This window comes from Talpa occidentalis, unplaced genomic scaffold (genome assembly GCF_014898055.3).
Source record: "Talpa occidentalis isolate TD23 unplaced genomic scaffold, MPIMG_talOcc4v2.1 talOcc4.3, whole genome shotgun sequence".
NCBI lineage: Eukaryota > Metazoa > Chordata > Mammalia > Eulipotyphla > Talpidae > Talpa > Talpa occidentalis.
This window is the reverse complement of record NW_023603184.1, coordinates 41176066-41194080: the sequence shown is the minus strand read 5'-3', so window position 1 is coordinate 41194080 and position 18015 is coordinate 41176066. Positions and strand designations below refer to the sequence as shown.

The window sequence follows — 18015 nt, the reverse complement described above, 5'->3', positions numbered from 1 at the left end:
CTGAGCAAATGTAATATGATTACCAATTCAACACTTCAGGGATTTACAAAACCATACAAGATCTTGAAAAAACTGTTCCCAACACACCATTTCAAAATACAAACTATTCACATTCTTCTTTTTTTTGGATGGTATTTTGCTTAGTAGAAACCAGTTGAGGAACATTCACAGGAAAAGTCTCTTTCTACTGCAAGACAAACTTTTCCATTGGTCATGGTCCAACAGAGAAAGAATATCAGGTCTTACGTCACTGTAGAGGTGCATCTTTTTTTTTGTCTTTTTCTTCTTTTTTTATAAAAGTACATTCCCCTGTGAGTTTTCTTGTTTTAAAATGCTGCTCCTGCAGCAAATCTTGCTGAAACACTGCTGTTTTGGGGTCCACAGCCTTAGCATGGGCAAAGTGCTCTCTTTATACATCAAAATACAAGGGCTTCCCTGGACACTTGGTAATCAAGTAGGTTTTAAAGTGCACTCCTGTGTCCAAAATACTAGGACCGTTCAGCAGAACTCTGAGAAGGGCTGGGCTCAGTTCCATCCTCTGTGCTACTGTCTATGTCCTGCTCCATTGTTGTCTCATCATCATCCAACTGCTGACTGGTGAAGTTGTTTAGCTCAAGAAGCCCGCTGGGCTCTACTACCACATTGGAGCTGGAGTGACAAGGAATAGCATACTGGGGAATGGCCTGGAAGACAAGACACAGGAGAGACACTTTATGGTAAGGAAAGGCAACAGAAGGGTGTCCCCAAACGCGCTAATGAAGGAAAAAGAACACTGAGAGCTACTATACACCAGGCACTGTGCTAGGTACTTTCACGTAATATTCTACTAAATCCCCATAACATTAAAGGAAAACATTACTTTCATTTTAAAATGAGGAAACTGAGTAAGTGACTTATGAAGGTCGCATGGACAGTCAGGATTAATAGCAGGACTCAAATCTAAGTCTTACACAACTAAAACTCACGGTTCTACTCCTAGATGGCACCACTACTAACAAAGGAGGTTATGTGAAGTCCATGCCTAATTCAAGAGACAGACTTTGGAAGATATTTTTGATTGATCATTAAGCCAATTTAAATGTAAATGTTGTCAGATTTTGTTCATTATTATCTGAAGATGAATGATTAATTTGCACCACAGTGTAAAATACACCACAGTGTATTTTCAGCATTTTGGTAAGCCTCTGGTTGTCAAAGGGGAAATTATTTGTTTGGGTCACAAAGAAACAATCTATAATGAAAATAAGAGTAGAAAAGACTGTTTTTTAAATGAAATAATACCAGTAAATAGATAGATATGGTAACCATACTGCCTTGTCCGATTCTTTTTTCTCATCTTTATCTTTTTAAAAAGTACATCAGTTCATATCATACCCCTATTTAAAGCTGCAATTATTTCCTACTCTACTTGCTATATATAAAACCCAACTCTTACCATGGCTTCAGCTTTATGTCAAACTTCTACTTGAGGGTCTTTGCACTAGTTCCTCCCTTCTTCCTAGAAAATAAACCTTCGCATAGCTGGTTCCATCCCATCATTTGTGTTTTAGTCCAAATGCTTAGAGTTTAAAAGGATTTGAGAAGATTCCTTTCATGACCATGAAACCAGATGACTGGGCGGAGCCCATCCCTCCACCGCTGTTACGTTCACTTACATGTTCGTCGCTGCTTTTACCATCTCCTTATTAAATTGTTTCTCATCCTTAGAATGTAGGCTCCATAAGAACATGGACTACCGCAGAACTCTAGACTATTTTTTATTTTATTACTAGATGTCCAGAGCATGAACAGATGCTCCATAAACATTTGTCAAATGAGTATCTTTAACGTTAAAAACTCCAGAGCAAAGCTGAATATCAGCATTTTGCAAATGTACCTTCTACCGGGACAACCTTCTACTGGGAGGGGAAAGATGTAAATTTAACACTTTCAAGAAAATACAGCAAGATGTTTAAGGCACTGATTCTGGGGCAGTGGAGTTTTTTGTTTGTGTGCTTCTCCCCATCCCCCATAGCTGATCACTATGAGAAAGTCTCGGGTGGGATGTGGAGACCTAGATTTTAGTTCACCTCTGGGTCTGACTTGCTATGGACCACTGTAAGTCACTTCACTTCCTGGAGTCTTAATTTAATTTTGTGTAAAGTAAGTTCGTTGGAGAAGACAAGTTCTAAAGATTCCCGTGTTTCTTAAAGTCTATGAATCCCACCTTCGGCAAAGAATATATATTCATCTTATTTACTCCTCTACCTGCAGCTCCCAGCACAGTGCCTAGAACACAGAGGTTAAATAATTTATGTGGAATGAATGAATGAATAAACGAAACAGATACTTGTCTACAAAGAACAATGCTTTTCATTCAGAGCATTAAGTATCAACATTCTGACTTTTTAGACATCTTTCAAGAAATCCAAGCACTCTGGACACTTCTCAACACATTCCCATACATATTCTCCTCAATCAGTAAAATTTACTTTAGGTCAAAGCTAAGCATAACAAATGAGATCTGAAAATGTTCTAACAATATATTAATGATGATTGTAACAACATAAGCTATCTCTGAGTAGTACTTTGAACCAAATACCTGACCAGCTGGTTTATATACATTTTCTTATTAATTTTTAAAACCACCTTGGGAAGTACGTGTTACCATTTCCACTTCATAGGCAATGAAACTGGGCCACAGAGTTACTCTCTTGCTCAAAGCCACAATGTTGGCAAGGAGTACAGGCAATATTCAAATGTAGGTATTTCTGACTCCAAAAGCTTGGTTCTTCACTAGTGTGTTACCCATCCCTGACATAGCAACAACCTAGCACAAGGTCCATGATGAAACCTACTCACCAGTTATCATGCTTGATACATGAAACAAATTATATTTTCACCCCTGTTCATAAACTACAGAAAATATTGGGTTGCCAGAAAAGTCATAGCATATTTTTTTTCTGTTTTCTATGCAAAAATGCATCATGACTTTTCCAATAACCCAAGTCAACCAAAATGATTTTCAATTCAGTGAGCATACCAATGTAACCCCCAGGAGTTACAGTAATTATAGTAAAAACAGTAGTAACTACCATGTATTCATTCAGCAATCACTCTGAGCCAGGTACTGTGCTAGGTGCTTCATCTCAATTTTTTCTAATCCTACATCAATCATGTAAAGCAGGCATTCCTTATTCTCATTTTACTGATGAGGAAACTAAGGCAACACTGAGGTTAAATAGCCTTGTCCAAGGTTTCACTGTGCATGTCAAAGCCAGGAAGCCTTTTCTCCCATATCCTACCGTCTTTAGCAGGGAGAACAACATAACAAATCCCTTTGTCGAGGATTTTTCCATTCACTAACACTTGTTTTTACAGGGAGATACACATTATTTAAATAATTCAATGGTCATTTCTACTTGGCTTCCAGCATTCCCCCCAACTTATGTTATTTGATTAAAATTAGTCAATTTGCATTCTCTTATAATTTGGCATCATGGGAAAGGGATTTATCACAGATACTTCTAAGTCACACAATATGAGAATCTGTGATAAATTCTAAACTATCCACATTTCAATAAATCTAAATTCTCAATTAACTAAAATGTGCTGTTCTGATACCTTCTAAGTCATATATAAATTTAACAAAAAAATGATAAATGTCACGAAAACATCCTGATACCCTGCAAGGAGAGAGGGAAATAAAACACAACTTCTAAGGGCTAGTCTAGACTCAGTGATTCAATGTTCTGGATCTATTATCCATGACAACAGATAAGTTTTAGAATGAAGGGAATGTGAAGCAGAGGTAGAACCACTCTCAATCAATAGTCCTTATGTTCACTAGCCTGTATCACCTAGGCAGGACAGTAATCATAACAGGATTTTTCAGTAACCATGATTGAAATAAAAAGCAAAAGCTTTATGGTTAATCCCAAGTTAGATATAAAAGTAAATTACTTAGAAACATTCTTTTACAACATGTTTCTCCTGACATTTCAGTTAATTAAGGTTTTATTGTGCTGAAAACCATAAATCTGGATCAAGAAGTATGTTTTTCCAAGGAAAGGGTCCCTGAAATTGACATAGACGTGCAATCCAGTTATATCCCAAGAGTTTCTGAACACAGACTGGGGAGCCCATAGTTTGCCTCCAGGAATTTACCAATCTTTTGGGTTGACTTACTACATTAACACTGACAAGTATGACTTGAATCTATAAATCAAGTTGACAAATGGACTTGGGATACCTGATTGCCTCTAAAGTATGCTATATGTCAACATATAACATCAATTTCTAGAACTCTCTTGCAGGAAAAAAACATAAATTCATATATTTGTACTAGGTCCTAAAGCAAATTTGTCAAATGCAGCTCAAAGATAGAATCTCTGTCTTTTTGCCCTGTTGGCTTAACTCTTCCTATGACACCCCAAGATATATCAAACCCCCCAGATGCCCAAGATTTCTCATTTTCCTTCTAATTCTTACCTGGATGATAATTTCTGCTGGGCTCTCTTCTGCTTTCTTTTGGCCTACATTCTGAATACGCATGAACTGGCCTGCTGTAGACACTCCTGTAGCATCGATTTTCCTTGTCGTTAGGGGAGGACCAACAGCAGATGGACTTGCACAGGACTCTCTACATTTCTGTTGCTGGGGAGTGGAATTCACCATCCCTGTCACCACCACGTGAGTGGAAGATACTGATCCTGCTTCACCAGTGAGCATACTAGTGGCAAGAGCCTTCTTTGGGGGATCCACTACCATATGCTCTACATTTGTATCAATCTGAGCTTCCATCAAAGACATTTTCAAAATGTCTGACACTGCTGTCTTCTCAGAGGCCTGAATGGGAGATATGCTTGTAACTGGTGATGTCAGCTTAGGCACAGAACTGCCACCAGTTATCTTTGTAACTGTGGGAGGCTGGCGCCCCTCAAAAGTTATCTTTGTAACAGAGGATCCTTGGGTTATAATTGGTTGCTCCACCTGAAAACAAATTGGGGTTGTGTGTGTTACAGCTACATCTCTTTGAAAAAAAACCTATCAAACACCCCAGACAATATGGCAAAAGAAACATTCGTGCGGTATACTAGGAAGACATTTTGAAGCTTGGTGTTTAATAAGGAGGCTGGATGGGAAAGTATCTGGCTACTTCTAAGGAATCTAGGGAAAGAGGAGGGGTTGAAAGAACCCTTGTTCAGCCAAGGTTCATAGCAGTAAAGAAAAAAAAAGTCACAGCAGCCTTGTTTTTCCTTTGGGGTTTATATCCCCACACAGTACACTTCCAAGCTGTCTCAATTATTTCATATAATCTTCGGCTTTTGAAAATAAAAAGAAGCAGGATTTTTTTCCGATCTTTTGCTTCAAATTACATTTACACAAACGTATTCTATATGGATTTATAATATACACATACACACATATATATCACTCCAAAGCCACTGATTTTCCTTAATATAATTTCTTTTGAATATCCACAGATAATTCCTCTGTAATCTATAAGATAAATCTAAAAGATAAAGTTATTAACTAGGTGGTGATGCTGTAAACTACAAAGGAAAATGTTCAATGAAGTTCCTTAAAAGACTGTAGTTTACTTAGCATTATTGCAACAGAAAAGAGTCTACAAGCATGGAAATATTTTTATCTAAAAAATAAAAATAATTTAGGAATACAGCCTCTATGCACTGTTGGTCAATGCTGAAGTGATTTCATTAAAAACTATCTGGAAAATCAAGTTCTGAGTGCTATGCTTTTTTTTTCTTCCTATATATAATGCGTGCATTTCTTCCCTAATGTCAACCTTCTGATGGGGCAAAGTAATATCAGCGTAATAAGGCTTTTGAGTATCCTCTTGCCAGGAGAAAGCACTGCTAATCACAATAGGGCCGTGATGTTCTCATATTTTCCGTGAACAGAGTTTAACTTTGCATGCTATCAATATTCCGTTACCTGGCTCACCGGCTGTTTCTCTGACGAGGCTGGCAGCGGCATTTGGCTTTGGGGGGTTTGGGGTTGCACGTAGATTTTTGGTTGGTTCGGAGCCTGCTGCAGTTTAGGGAGCTGCTGCGTGGTTTTCACTGCAAGCACCTGTACTACAGTTTGTGGGGGCTGTGCCATTAAGGTAGGAAGCTGCCTGTCTTTGGCCACCATGGGATGCTGTGTGTGCTGTACATCTGGCTTGGGCTGTGCTTGTTCTTGCTGGAGAGGGGTGAGTTTTTGATGCCTGATGGAAAGCTGGGGCATTTGCGGGAGTTTGTGCTGGAGCTGGTCTGCCTGCAGGTGGATGGTCTGCTTCTGTTTAGTCTGGAAGCACTGCAGAGTTTTCACTTGCAGCTGAGTCTGTTCCAGCTGGGGCTGGCTAAGTTTCTGCTGTTTAGCTGACTGTGACTGAGTCAGGGCAGATCGGTAAAACAGACCTGTCTGAGGGTCTAAAGTGTCCATCTCTTCAACCTCGCCCTCCTCAGTTCCAAGTTCCTCGCTGTGTTTGGTAAAAGCAGTGTGACTGCTTAAAGCCTAAGTAAAAAAGGCACAAAGTAAGAATGAAATAAGAAAAATGCCTACATTGCTACATATTCCTCAAACCACAGAAAACTTGATTATGAGATTCTTTCAAAAACTTTCAGAAGGAATAAACTAAAAAAACACAAGAAATCTTAAGGTTGCCAATCTAAAGGGGGCATCAGATTAAAACTGAGCAATTTTAACTCTTAGACATTAAATGGCTACCAAAACTGGTCTAGCTGCTTTCTAAAAGAAAATTCTTAGGTAACCCAGAACTTACAGGAAAGAGTGATTAAGATTACCCTGCAAGCACTACCCAACATGAGAGAGAAGAAAAGGCCCTCTGGCTCAGGAAACACCTTTGGTCACCTTTCCAGCCTGGAAGAGATGTTAACCCAGCGAGAGAAAGGATACAGCACCCGCGGAGTGAGGGACTCAGGGGAAAGCCAGACATGCCCACTTGGGCCATGTGCACATCCAGCGTGCTCCGGAAGGTGCGAGTGGTTGCCCGAGGGATGTGCCCATCCCCGTCCCCGCAAAGGGCCTCTCTGCTTGGATGGGGAGGGTTCGGCAGAATTCACCAAGGGCTGTGGACAACCCTCTACACTAGCCCTCCTCGCCCCCTTGTTCAGATTCCAGGCCCACCAGGCAACACCTTCCCAGAGATCCGGCTCACAGGAGGGCAGGAGACTGAGGAGGGAACAAGAGCGCACACGTGAGCGGACAGAGAGACTGCCTCGCCAGTGTCAGATAGAACAGTGCAGGGAGGAGGCAGCAGCCTCGGGTGACATGGTCGGGGCCAGCCTGTCTGACCTCTCTAGGTGAGTTGAGATGGTCAATGTCAGGACCATCAGGTGAGGCCAAGACTCCAGGACTAGCTCTGACAACCAGCAAAACTTCTGGCCATCTGGCTTCCCTTAGTGACACAAGAGTCACTCCAAACCCATCCTTACCTGCCTTGTCATATGCTGCATCTCTACTCTAAATGTAGAAGGTTGAGATTTGGTTGAAACCTTCCCCTATCTCATAATGACCTTACACATATAGGTTTTTAATTCTACAATATATTGTCTTTCAGGTAGTTTCCCTAGAATTAGGGTCAACAGCTACCACTTGAATGGTGGTGATTTATGTGACTACTAATTATAAGTCATGCTTGAATATGGTATCTATGATATCATTTTATAACAGAGGCAGGATGCTCTAGGTTTAAATCCTGGTTCTGCCAGCCAGGGGTAAGCTACTTAACTTTTGTAAGTATGCGTTCCTTATGTATGTAAGTTCCTTATGTATGTAACTTATGTAAGTATTCCTCATTTGTGAGAGCTATAATACACTCACCTTCAGGGTCATAGTGAGAATTAAACAAGTTAATGTACTTAAAGCTCAAAGCAAAGTGTCTGTCAAAAAATCAACTTATCAACATATTTTTTCTTTTCCTCATTACTCTTTGTACCAGATCTTGTTTTATATTAGTTTATTCTCCTTTATGTTGAGTCTCTTCCTCCTTAATTGGTCACATATAGTAAAATGAGTCAAATATATATTTATATATATATATATTTATATATATTTATCTCATGAGAATTCATTATAAAAGCAAAAAGTAAAGCAAGCCAAAAAAAAAAAAAAATCCATCAACAGCTAAACAAACTAACTTCTATTTCATCTGAAAAATCTTACTTCAGTGATAAATTCTTCCATAATAGTAACATAGAAACAGTAACCAATTCAGTGTCACAGATTCATCTAGATGGCCCTACCTTTTGAAATGGTAAGAGCTAAGAATAGCATTGCTTAGTTATTTCCTAGTGTTAAGACTCTCAATTAATTTCCTCTACTCAATCCTTGCAAAGGAACTACAAATTCTTCAGTTCAGTTATTTGCCCTTTTATAATAAGACACGAAACTGATCCTTCTTCAGGAAGAAAGCAGTTAACAGGGAGTAGGAAGAGAAGAGATACAACCTGCTGCATAATGTGGGTGATGGCTCCAGGGGAAGACGCCGGGATGGACTTCACCACCACAGAAGTCTGTGTCGCAGTCTGTGACTGAGCCACATGCTGGAGGAGGGTCCTCTGGGGCTGGGAGGGCTGTTGGGGCTGGGAGCGATGGCTGACTGAAAATAGAGGAGGTGATGATATTTCTCCAGAAATCACCACAGCATCTGTAACCAGTGGTTATTTTAAACAAATGTCTATGAGATTGCATCACATAGAGAAAGTATGGTAATATAAACTAGGAGGTAGAAGACCAGAGTCTGTCCATCTATGAGCTGTGTGACTCTGAGAAAGTTACTTATCTTCTTTGAGACTCTGTGTCCTCATCTGTAAAATGGGAATAATAGAGCTATTGTAAATATGAGATGAGAAATGTATGTGGAAGCACTGTGAAAACTATTATCACAAAGGAGGAACAAAATCTGCCAAGATAAATGCTCCGGTGAGTCAGACTCATTTTCCCTACTAAGGTAATAAAACAATAATCAGTTTCTATAATCAAATCCCAGACTAATAATTTTAAGGATAGTGAGACAATACAAATTCTTTATTCTCACGATTCTAGTTCCAAATGCAATAATTCAAAACCTGAAGCATTTGTTCCTTTATATGAAGTGACATGGTCTCACAGCCTTAATTCCTAAATCTAAAAATGTCCAGAGGCCTACATAAAACTGCAGAAAGAGAACTGGGCCGAGAGTCACACCTGGATTCTGTCCCACTCTGCCATCAACCAGCTGTGTAAATTTGAAGAGGTCATTTAACCACTCAGAGGTTTAATTTTGTTTGATTTTTTTTTAAATGGGATAATAAACATTTGTTTCTACCTAAAAGAGGACAAAATGAGGTAATCAATTTAGATTGATTACTTCAATCTTAAATTGTAAAGTGCTAAAATATAAGGGCAAAAAAGAATAGAAAAATCAGTGTTCTTTATCTTCTTAAATTTAGCTCATCTGACACAAATAGATGGGAGTAGACTGTCGGAAACAACCCCACTTTTTATTTTCTTGCTACAAAGGTCCCATGGAGTAAACTATACTTGTAGTGACAAATACAAAGATGCAAACTACACATCTACATCGGTGCCAATCTGTTATCGTGTACCACTCTCAATTTCAACTTTTTCAACAGTATAAACAGTCACCACATCCTCTTCCACAGAACTTTAACTTTTTTAAAGCAGACAGTAAAACCTGTAAAATTAGCTAAGGAGGTGCAGAGGGGTGAGAGGATTCACCAGAGACAGAGTGGGGAGCAGAACTGGCAGACTGATGGAAATACACTGCTGAAGGGAGCAGTGGGCAAGACAGGAGACGCCTGCTGCACCATGTGGGTCAGCTCCCTGGCTGGGAATCAAACTAATGCGCAGTGGCTGGCAATAGTGTGATAGTGCTGAGACTTTAACCCCTGTTCCACCAGGGAGGGCTAGCTTTATTGATTTTTATAACAAATTCTAGCCAAACACAATTTTTCTATTGTTGACATATATTTGCCTACATGTGATATAAAAGTTGTAGGCACTACAGCCAGTACTTTCATAAATATCCTGCAGTGTATTACTGTATGTTCTAGCATGTTTTATATGTACATTTAAAATTCTGTGTTAGGGCCTCCCCAGTGGCGCAGCGGTTGAGCACTGGGTTGCGAAGCTGCCCGCAGCCTCTGCAGCGCTGGTTCGATCCCCGGCTGCTCCCCGGCCACCGGAGGAGGGTCCCACATGGCGCGCAGACCTCTCCTGCCGCCTGCTGCTCCCCTCAGCAGTGTACTTTGGTCCTTCTGCCTGCTCTGCTCCCCGCTCTGGCTCTGGTGAATTCTCTCACCCTCCCGCGCTTCTGACTGTACCCAGTGCATGTATAAATAAATAAAAATAAATCTTTAAAAAAAAAAAAAATAAAAAAAAAAAAATAAAATTCTGTGTTAATAAAATCTTCCACACATGCACAACCAAACTGAACAACAACTACTGAAATCACAAATGCATGAGGAGAAAAAACATATGATACTAATACTAAAATTAAGCAGATTAACGAAGGTTCTTATTGATGGACACATCATCAGAAATAAATGACATCTGAAAAGTAAAAAGAAATAAAAATAACTTCTGATGAAGTAATCATATTATATGGAACACTTCTGCCCATAGTAATCTTCATTATTATTACATTAAGTTTTTTATTAGAAATGAAATGGGTTTAATAGAAGATCAATGTAAACCATTTAAAAGTAATCTTCTCTTCATAGTAATTCCCTAGAGAGCAGGAGAGTTAGGAATCTCTACAGGATGAATCAAGAGGCCAGGGCCAATAAATGGGCTTTGAAGTTAAAGACAATGCTCACTGCAGCTCAGTCTAATAGGAGAGGAGATTAGGAAAGGAGTTCCCGAGTGAACCTTTGGAAAACAGTTGAAGTGACCTTAACTGGCCTATTAACACCATAAAACAGTCACATTTCTTAACTCATTTTTTTCCAGTTTCAACTGCTCATTACTAGGAACAATTTTACTGTTCTGCAAAGGAAAATCTGGCTCCCTATCAGAGTGGAGCTTACCTTTCCTCTACCAGATCAGAGTAGAGCGCATCCATTTAAGTGGTTCCCCCCCACCAAAACAATTATCTTTTACCTTCAATTATACTACAAATGGATGCACACCACTTACCTAGAAGGGGAAAAGCAACCTCTGTCCCCTCATCAGTGCGTTCTGAAAAGGATAAGTAAGGGAAGAAATCATAGATCTTTCCATCTATTTACCAAATGATAATCTAGTATAGCCCTAGAGGTTAATACTGACTTCCCCAAATTACTGTCCTGTGCTTTATTTAGCTTTGTGCTAAGTATCTCTAACGACAGACACTAGAGGGCTTCCATAATCTTCAAATGGATTTTTCTCTTTTGGCAATTTTAACCCAGCAGTCTAAATAATATTTCTTAAAATGATACCAAAGAAATACTTTTCTGCTTTGGTATTTATATCCTTCAAACATTTGAAACATTATGTTTTCTTTTAATTCCTACCAAAGAAAACTTACATACTGCATAAGTCAGCTCTCCTAACCCGTAATTATTCGTATTACTACTCTCTGATCTATTTAAAATATCAAGGTAATGAAGTGTCCAAAATCAAAAGCAATATTCCAGGTGTGGTCATAATATAATATAAAAAAAAGAATCTATATTATCTTCCCACTCCCGCTCTACTTCTCTATATATGCCATCCAAAAATCTCATCAGTGTTTTGCTGCCAGACCACATTTTAAACAAATACCTAATTTGCTTTCCATCAAAACTTCTAAGTATTAACAGGGATTTAATGCTTTCTACATTTTTCTCTTTACATTAAAAAAGGGCTGGGTTTTATACCTTCTTTCTCTTTTGACCCACCTTCTCTTTCCCACAAACACACAAAAAAATTCAGATGCATAAAAATAATTTTATTCTTAGGTAGGATATTTTATTTTCTCTCTACAACTGTTGTCCTATATAAACATGTTATGGCCAATTTGCAGTTTTAAGTTAGTTGCAAACTTTGTAACAACCTATTTTTCCCCCTATATGTTAAAGGCAGGATAAATCTCAAGGACAGTATGAATTTACTCTCAGAGCAAACTGGAAAAGGTCTAGAAATATAAGCAATATATCCTTCCCAAAAGACCATCCCACAAAATCCGGAAAGGTAGTTATCCTACCTTAAAACTACATTTTAAGAGGACACCTACCAGTAGTGATGTATTCAGCAACTAGTTCTGACTCTACCACAGCAATGGATGGACTCTCAGGAGAATGTCTCTTTTCCTGGGTCATCTGAATAGGCACTGCCATTTGACTCAAGTCAATAGTGGGTTGTCTTGGTTTAGATTCCAATTTTTCCTTTACTGCATAAAAAAGTCAGGGGAAAAGTTAACTTTTATTACAAACAAGTACCAAGACCAGAGTTGTCCATGGGAATAATGAACCAGACTCTGGGGTAACACACTGGCAGTGTCTAAGGAGACAGTGAGTTGAAAAGAAAAAAGCAGACTACTATGTATGGCAACAGAGTACACAATTTGTGCAGCCATACCCAACAGCCTAGCAAGAAGGACTCATACGCAGTCATAATAAAATCCTATTACTACTAGGCCAAACAACTGCGTCTGTTTCTTTTGTACACACTCCCTTCAGGCCATTTTTTTCCCTTCCTTAAGGTTGTCCCTGGTTTTCTCAAGTTCAACCTGAAAACAAAGGGTGAATAAGTAGTATACAGCATGATCTGTTCTAGACCAGCACAACACTGTAACCTGTTAAATTTGCTCTACTAAAAAAATCAAATTAATTTCCAAAGAAACATTCTAATGTCTTACATGATTCTAAAAAATAAAAACATCTAGGGTCAGGAGAAAAAGTCCTCTCTGTTCCTGTAAAAATGTCTTATGGAGCGGTCTGGAATCAAGAATGGTTTCCCTGAATAGATTTACTTTCTATCATTTTTTCTACAAATTCCATTCATTTGGTCCCCACCCTCTATAAGTATTAATGGAAGTGGCATTGCATGCCAAAGATAAGGAACTGAGGAAATGCCTAAGGCAAAAAAATAAAACCAATAGAAAGATTAATTGAAGGATTACATTAAATACTAGTATCCTTTGGGTGGTACAGAGTAGAAATTACAACAAACAGTAACAAGTAATTAAGTTCAATGAATGATCATTCAGATTATTCCCATCAAGTATGACAAAATCAAAATAAGCATTTACACAAAGAAAGCAAAACAAGTCCATAAAATATATAAAATTTACCCTACAAGTAAAAGACACTGAACCAAAAGATATGGATTCTCTCTCTGCCACTAGCCAATTATCAACAGATTACCTCTCTACATTTTAGTTTACTTGGCCATAAAATGAAAGGGTTGGAGGACATCATCACTAAGGTCCTTAAATATCTGGCAATCTTTGACCTATAGTAATAGAAAAGTCATTACAACGAACATAGATTTTGCCTAGAATTTACTGAAGATATTTAGTAATAGAAATACTTATAGACTCTTGTTAAATGAATACAGTTTTACATGGAAGCTCAAGTGGTTAAATTAAACAAAGAAAAACGAAGATAAAATTAAAACAAATTAAGAATGCTAGCAAGGACCACTAATAGTGTTTTCTGATCTCAAAACTGCCCCACTAATATAAAGGAGGATGGCAGGGCCCCTTCAATTGGTCTCCTATTCTTGAACAGAACGGACGGCAGTACTGCATCTATCCTTGTGCCCAGAAGTGATAGACTACTCCTTCCTGATGACAAAAGGCAACAGGATTATTCATTTTAGACAGGAAGACAGAGAAAAAAGAACTCTGTTTCTTTTCTCCTTTCTACTGATTCTAGTTTGTGGATCCTTCAATAATCCTATGCACAACCTAGTCAAATGACAAGTAGACAGACTGCACCAAAGACTATAAACAGGTCCAGAGGGGGGAAATGTGCTCAAATAATAACAAAGAAAACATAACAGTGGTAGTATTTTAGCACAATCCATCTCTAGAGAAAACATGCTTCATTCAGGTGAGCATGTGAATTCATACCTGTTGTCTGTTGGAGTTCTAACAGAGCTTTGATTGTTGAAGTAGCTGATTGTGATTCACTGGATACATCCTGATAAATTATGGTGGGGCTAGTCTCCATTGCAATCTCATGTTCTGACCAATCCTGACGCCGGGAAGCAATTACATGAACTACAGGCTGGGAATCTGTTTTATATCAGTTAAAAAAAAAAAAACAAAAACCCTATAAACAAAGTTTCTCTTTTTAAAAAAAAAGGCAATTTTTTTTATATATTTATTGTAAACTCCATGCTTTATCTCCCCAAGAAGATTGTAAGCCCCCAGAGGGCATAATGACTTTCAGTTTTATATTTACTTATTCATTCATTCAACAAACTGCCAGAATATATATTTGGCATTGACGACACACAGGAGCTCAGAGAATAATCACAGGATGCTCAAGAAGCACACAATCTGGTCAGGGAGACAGATATGTAAAAAGACAAATTACAATTCATGTGATAACTGTCATAACAAATAGATGTGCATTTCTATAGGTGGGTGCATGTTTGTGTATAAGAATAAAATGCTGTAGGAGTCTTATATTTCCCAAAGCACCTAATGTGGATTACAAGCTGAGCATTCAACACTTATTGGATGGTTAAATTACATAAAGGAAATCCTGCCCACCACCACCAAGAATACATAAGTGATCTAGGAGGAATGATATTAATAGGATATGTATAATTTGCAGTTCAACACCTTAGATTACAGTCCCAGCTCTTTCAATTATTATCAATTAATTCCTAGAGTTTTGATTTCATTATTTCTAAAATGACAATGATAAAATTACCTTTCTACCTTATAAGATTTCTGAGGATATAATGAAGTAATATATGTAAAAGAGCTTTATAATCTATGAATTACAATAAAATGTCATGGAATTACAGTTTCAATTTTGAGATTTTTTGTTAATTTCAAAATAAATTACAGTCCTAATTCAAAGTTTATTATATTTATGCTATACACATATACACGTGAATACTAAAATGCACATCAAAACAAGCAACAAAATATTTACTGAGTTTTCCATTTAAAAATAAACAAGTTGGACTAATCTATTGTTAAGTTCCTAAACTCCTTTTTTAAGATACTACAGGAAATTTTGTGGGCTATAAAAGCAAGATCACTATCCCCAAATTTAGGTTATAGTGGAAAGGACACAAAGATATACATAAGGCTTTGTATTTGGGGGCCAAATAACATGTTTAGGACAAATAAAACAAATAAGTAGAAAGTAAAATTCTGCTTTGAATTGGAATGGTAAGTGAAAGCATTATAGAAGAATGAAAAGAATTCATGCAGCCCACAAAATCAGAACAAATAAACATATGAACCCTCTATTTTTGAAAAGCCCAAACAGGCTGGGGTAGGAGGAACAATTCTTAAATGAAAAAACAAAACCAGTCTTTCCCAAGTAAAACAACGTGAAAACACAATAGATTGAGAATTTTCAATTATCATTAACAAACTGTATTTCTACCCCCCCTCCAAAAAACCAATGGATAAATGCCGTATTAGGTATGTATAATTTCCATTAAACATTCCCCAAAACTAGAATATCGACAGACATTATCTTGCAATATCAAATGCCACGTGAAATACTTAACAGTTATTCTTTATTCATTCTAAGTAGATATATAGAATTTAAACTTAAGAGAACTGACTATATAAAGAATCATTATTTTTATATACCCTAGGTTATCAAATTTAAGAAATTCTCATGATAGTATAAGTAGTCTCTGTTTAGTGACTCTGCAACCTAACTGTGTTAAGATACATTGAATATCCTGAAGAAAACAGGGATTGCACCGTAGAGAGAGAAGGCAGAAAGAGACTAGAAGAGGAAAACAATTTCCATATGGGAGAAGCACCTAACAGAGACATCACTCCAAATAACATCCTCAGTAGGAACTGGGGAGAATGCTCACTCTATCCATATTCAGAAAGAATAACTGACCATCAGAGTGTTATAGCAAGCAGCAGTCCTGAAAGCCATGACACAGAATGAGAGCATGAACTTAGGTGAAAAACCATTCTTTAAGTGATCTTCCCCTGTACTGCTGGCTTACGCTTAGACTAGATAAATCTACTGCCTATCAAGTCTGATGGAGAGTGAAATAGTACAATGACTAATACTCCAGGAGAATGATCTCACAAACACAATTTAATTATGTAGTGTGCATACAGTATTTATGTAGGCTTTCCTTTCTCTTCAAGGATGGTAGCCTGCTAACCCTAGGACAGCTTTCCCCACATATTTATACATTTTTTTTTTAATAGAGGCATGTTTATTTATTTATTTATTTGTTTGTTTGTTTGTTTTGTTTATACATGCACTGGGTACAGTCAGAAGCACGGGAGGGTGAGAGAATTCACCAGAGCCAGAGCGGAGAACAGAGCAGGCAGAAGGACCGAAGTACACTGCTGAGGGGAGCAGCGGGTGGCAGGAGAGGTCTGCGCACCATGTGGGACCCTCCTCCAGTGGCCGGGGAGCAGCCGGGGATTGAACCGGTGTCGCTGAGGCTGCGGGCAGCTTCACAACCCAGCGCTCAACCGCTGCGCCACCGGGGAGGCCCGCCCCTCCCCACATATTTATTAGACACCTACTAGAGATACATACTCTAACATATCCAAAGGCAGAATCAGGTATCACCATAGAAGAATGACTCCTATGTGTTTACTATAAATGGTCTATGGCACAATTCCATAAAATCTTAAGATCTCTCTCCACTAGAGAGGGTGTTTGTTTAACGCTATCGTCAATTCTATGCTAAAATCTTCACACTATCCCTGCCAATCCAGAAATGCCAATACCAGAGAACTCACTATTTCCTCCCTTTCATCGCTGCATTATTATGACAATTATAAAATTGTTTTATATGGAGTAGAGTCAGGTCTTTCTGTGACTTCTATCTAATGATTCTAGTTTCTATCCAAGCATTCATAAAGACTAATTCTTTTCCCTCTTCTACTCCATAGTCAAGCTAAGTGACAAAAGCTTCAATGTTCCCTCAATCCAAGCTTCATCTTCTCTTCTCTTGTCTCTACCAACCATTTCTCATATAAAATGATTTCCAGACACCTTACCCTTCTAAATCATCTCTTCTGAATAAATTCAAGATATCTGTATCTTTTCTATACCCTCCCTCTGAAGTACTATCACAAATCCCCAAGTCTTTACTATATTTAACCACCTAGACAGCATCGTTCAAAAACATTCTATAGCACTAGTTTAAGATGTTTTGCAAAAGAAGGGTTACAGGTCAAAAGAGAGAGGGAGCCTATTCTCTATCTTCATTTTTCACAATATATTAGCCTAAATGATTCTGCAAAGTTCTGCAAAAATTATGTTTTGCCTAACTTGAATTTATTCTCTACCTGCACCATGACCTACTAAGACAATGAAGCTTCAAGAAAATTGTCCTAGAAACTGTATGCGGTCTACCTACAGCAATGTCTTTTCAGGGTGCATTTTTTTATTCACTTCATGCCATCCTCCAACTTAAATCCTTACCCTAGGTTTTGTCTCCTTGTTCTCTTCCATTTTACTCACATAATACTGTATTCTATCTAATCCACCTTACAGTGTTTTGGAAATAAACAGAACATAAGTAAAGCCCAATGTTTTACTTTTTAAAATAAATCTGGAACCCAAAAGGCTATATACTCCAAAGTAATAAAGGAAAAAAGAAGAGCCAATTAAGAAGGAAAGCTCAGAAGTTGTGAAAGGTATATGGCCCAGTTTTCAGTAAGTGACTAGGCAAGTAGGTTTCGATCCATTAGGTTTGGTCACCTAGTTGTCTATTAATACTTAAAAGGCCCACCCACAAGGTTAGGGGGAATTCCAAAAAGGAAACGGTATTTTGGACTTAGGCAAAAAAAAACAAAAACAAAAACAAAAAAAGACCTTATAAAGCTTATGCTTAAGCATAATAGCTTAACCAACC

The 18015-nt window shown here is 38.0% G+C and overlaps 1 protein-coding gene across 7 annotated transcripts in view; it reads right to left on the bottom strand.

Moving 5' to 3' along the window:
* Positions 1 to 295: 295 nt before the first annotated feature.
* EMSY (EMSY transcriptional repressor, BRCA2 interacting) overlaps positions 296 to 18015 on the bottom strand; it is a 76033-nt gene continuing 58313 nt past the window's right edge. For 5 of the 7 annotated variants that reach the window (XM_037522992.2, XM_037522994.2, XM_037522997.2 and 2 more), the window contains 7 exons: positions 14048 to 14212; positions 12206 to 12361; positions 11149 to 11190; positions 8457 to 8608; positions 5938 to 6501; positions 4471 to 4971; positions 296 to 683 (listed from right to left, as the gene is read on the bottom strand). In XM_037522992.2, coding sequence (XP_037378889.1) covers positions 489 to 683; positions 4471 to 4971; positions 5938 to 6501; positions 8457 to 8608; positions 11149 to 11190; positions 12206 to 12361; positions 14048 to 14212 — 1775 coding nt within the window. In that variant the 3' untranslated portion in view covers positions 296 to 488. The remainder of the gene's footprint in view (positions 684 to 4470; positions 4972 to 5937; positions 6502 to 8456; positions 8609 to 11148; positions 11191 to 12205; positions 12362 to 14047; positions 14213 to 18015) is intronic. The other 2 variants (XM_037522995.2, XM_037522999.2) reach the window with 1 other exon arrangement.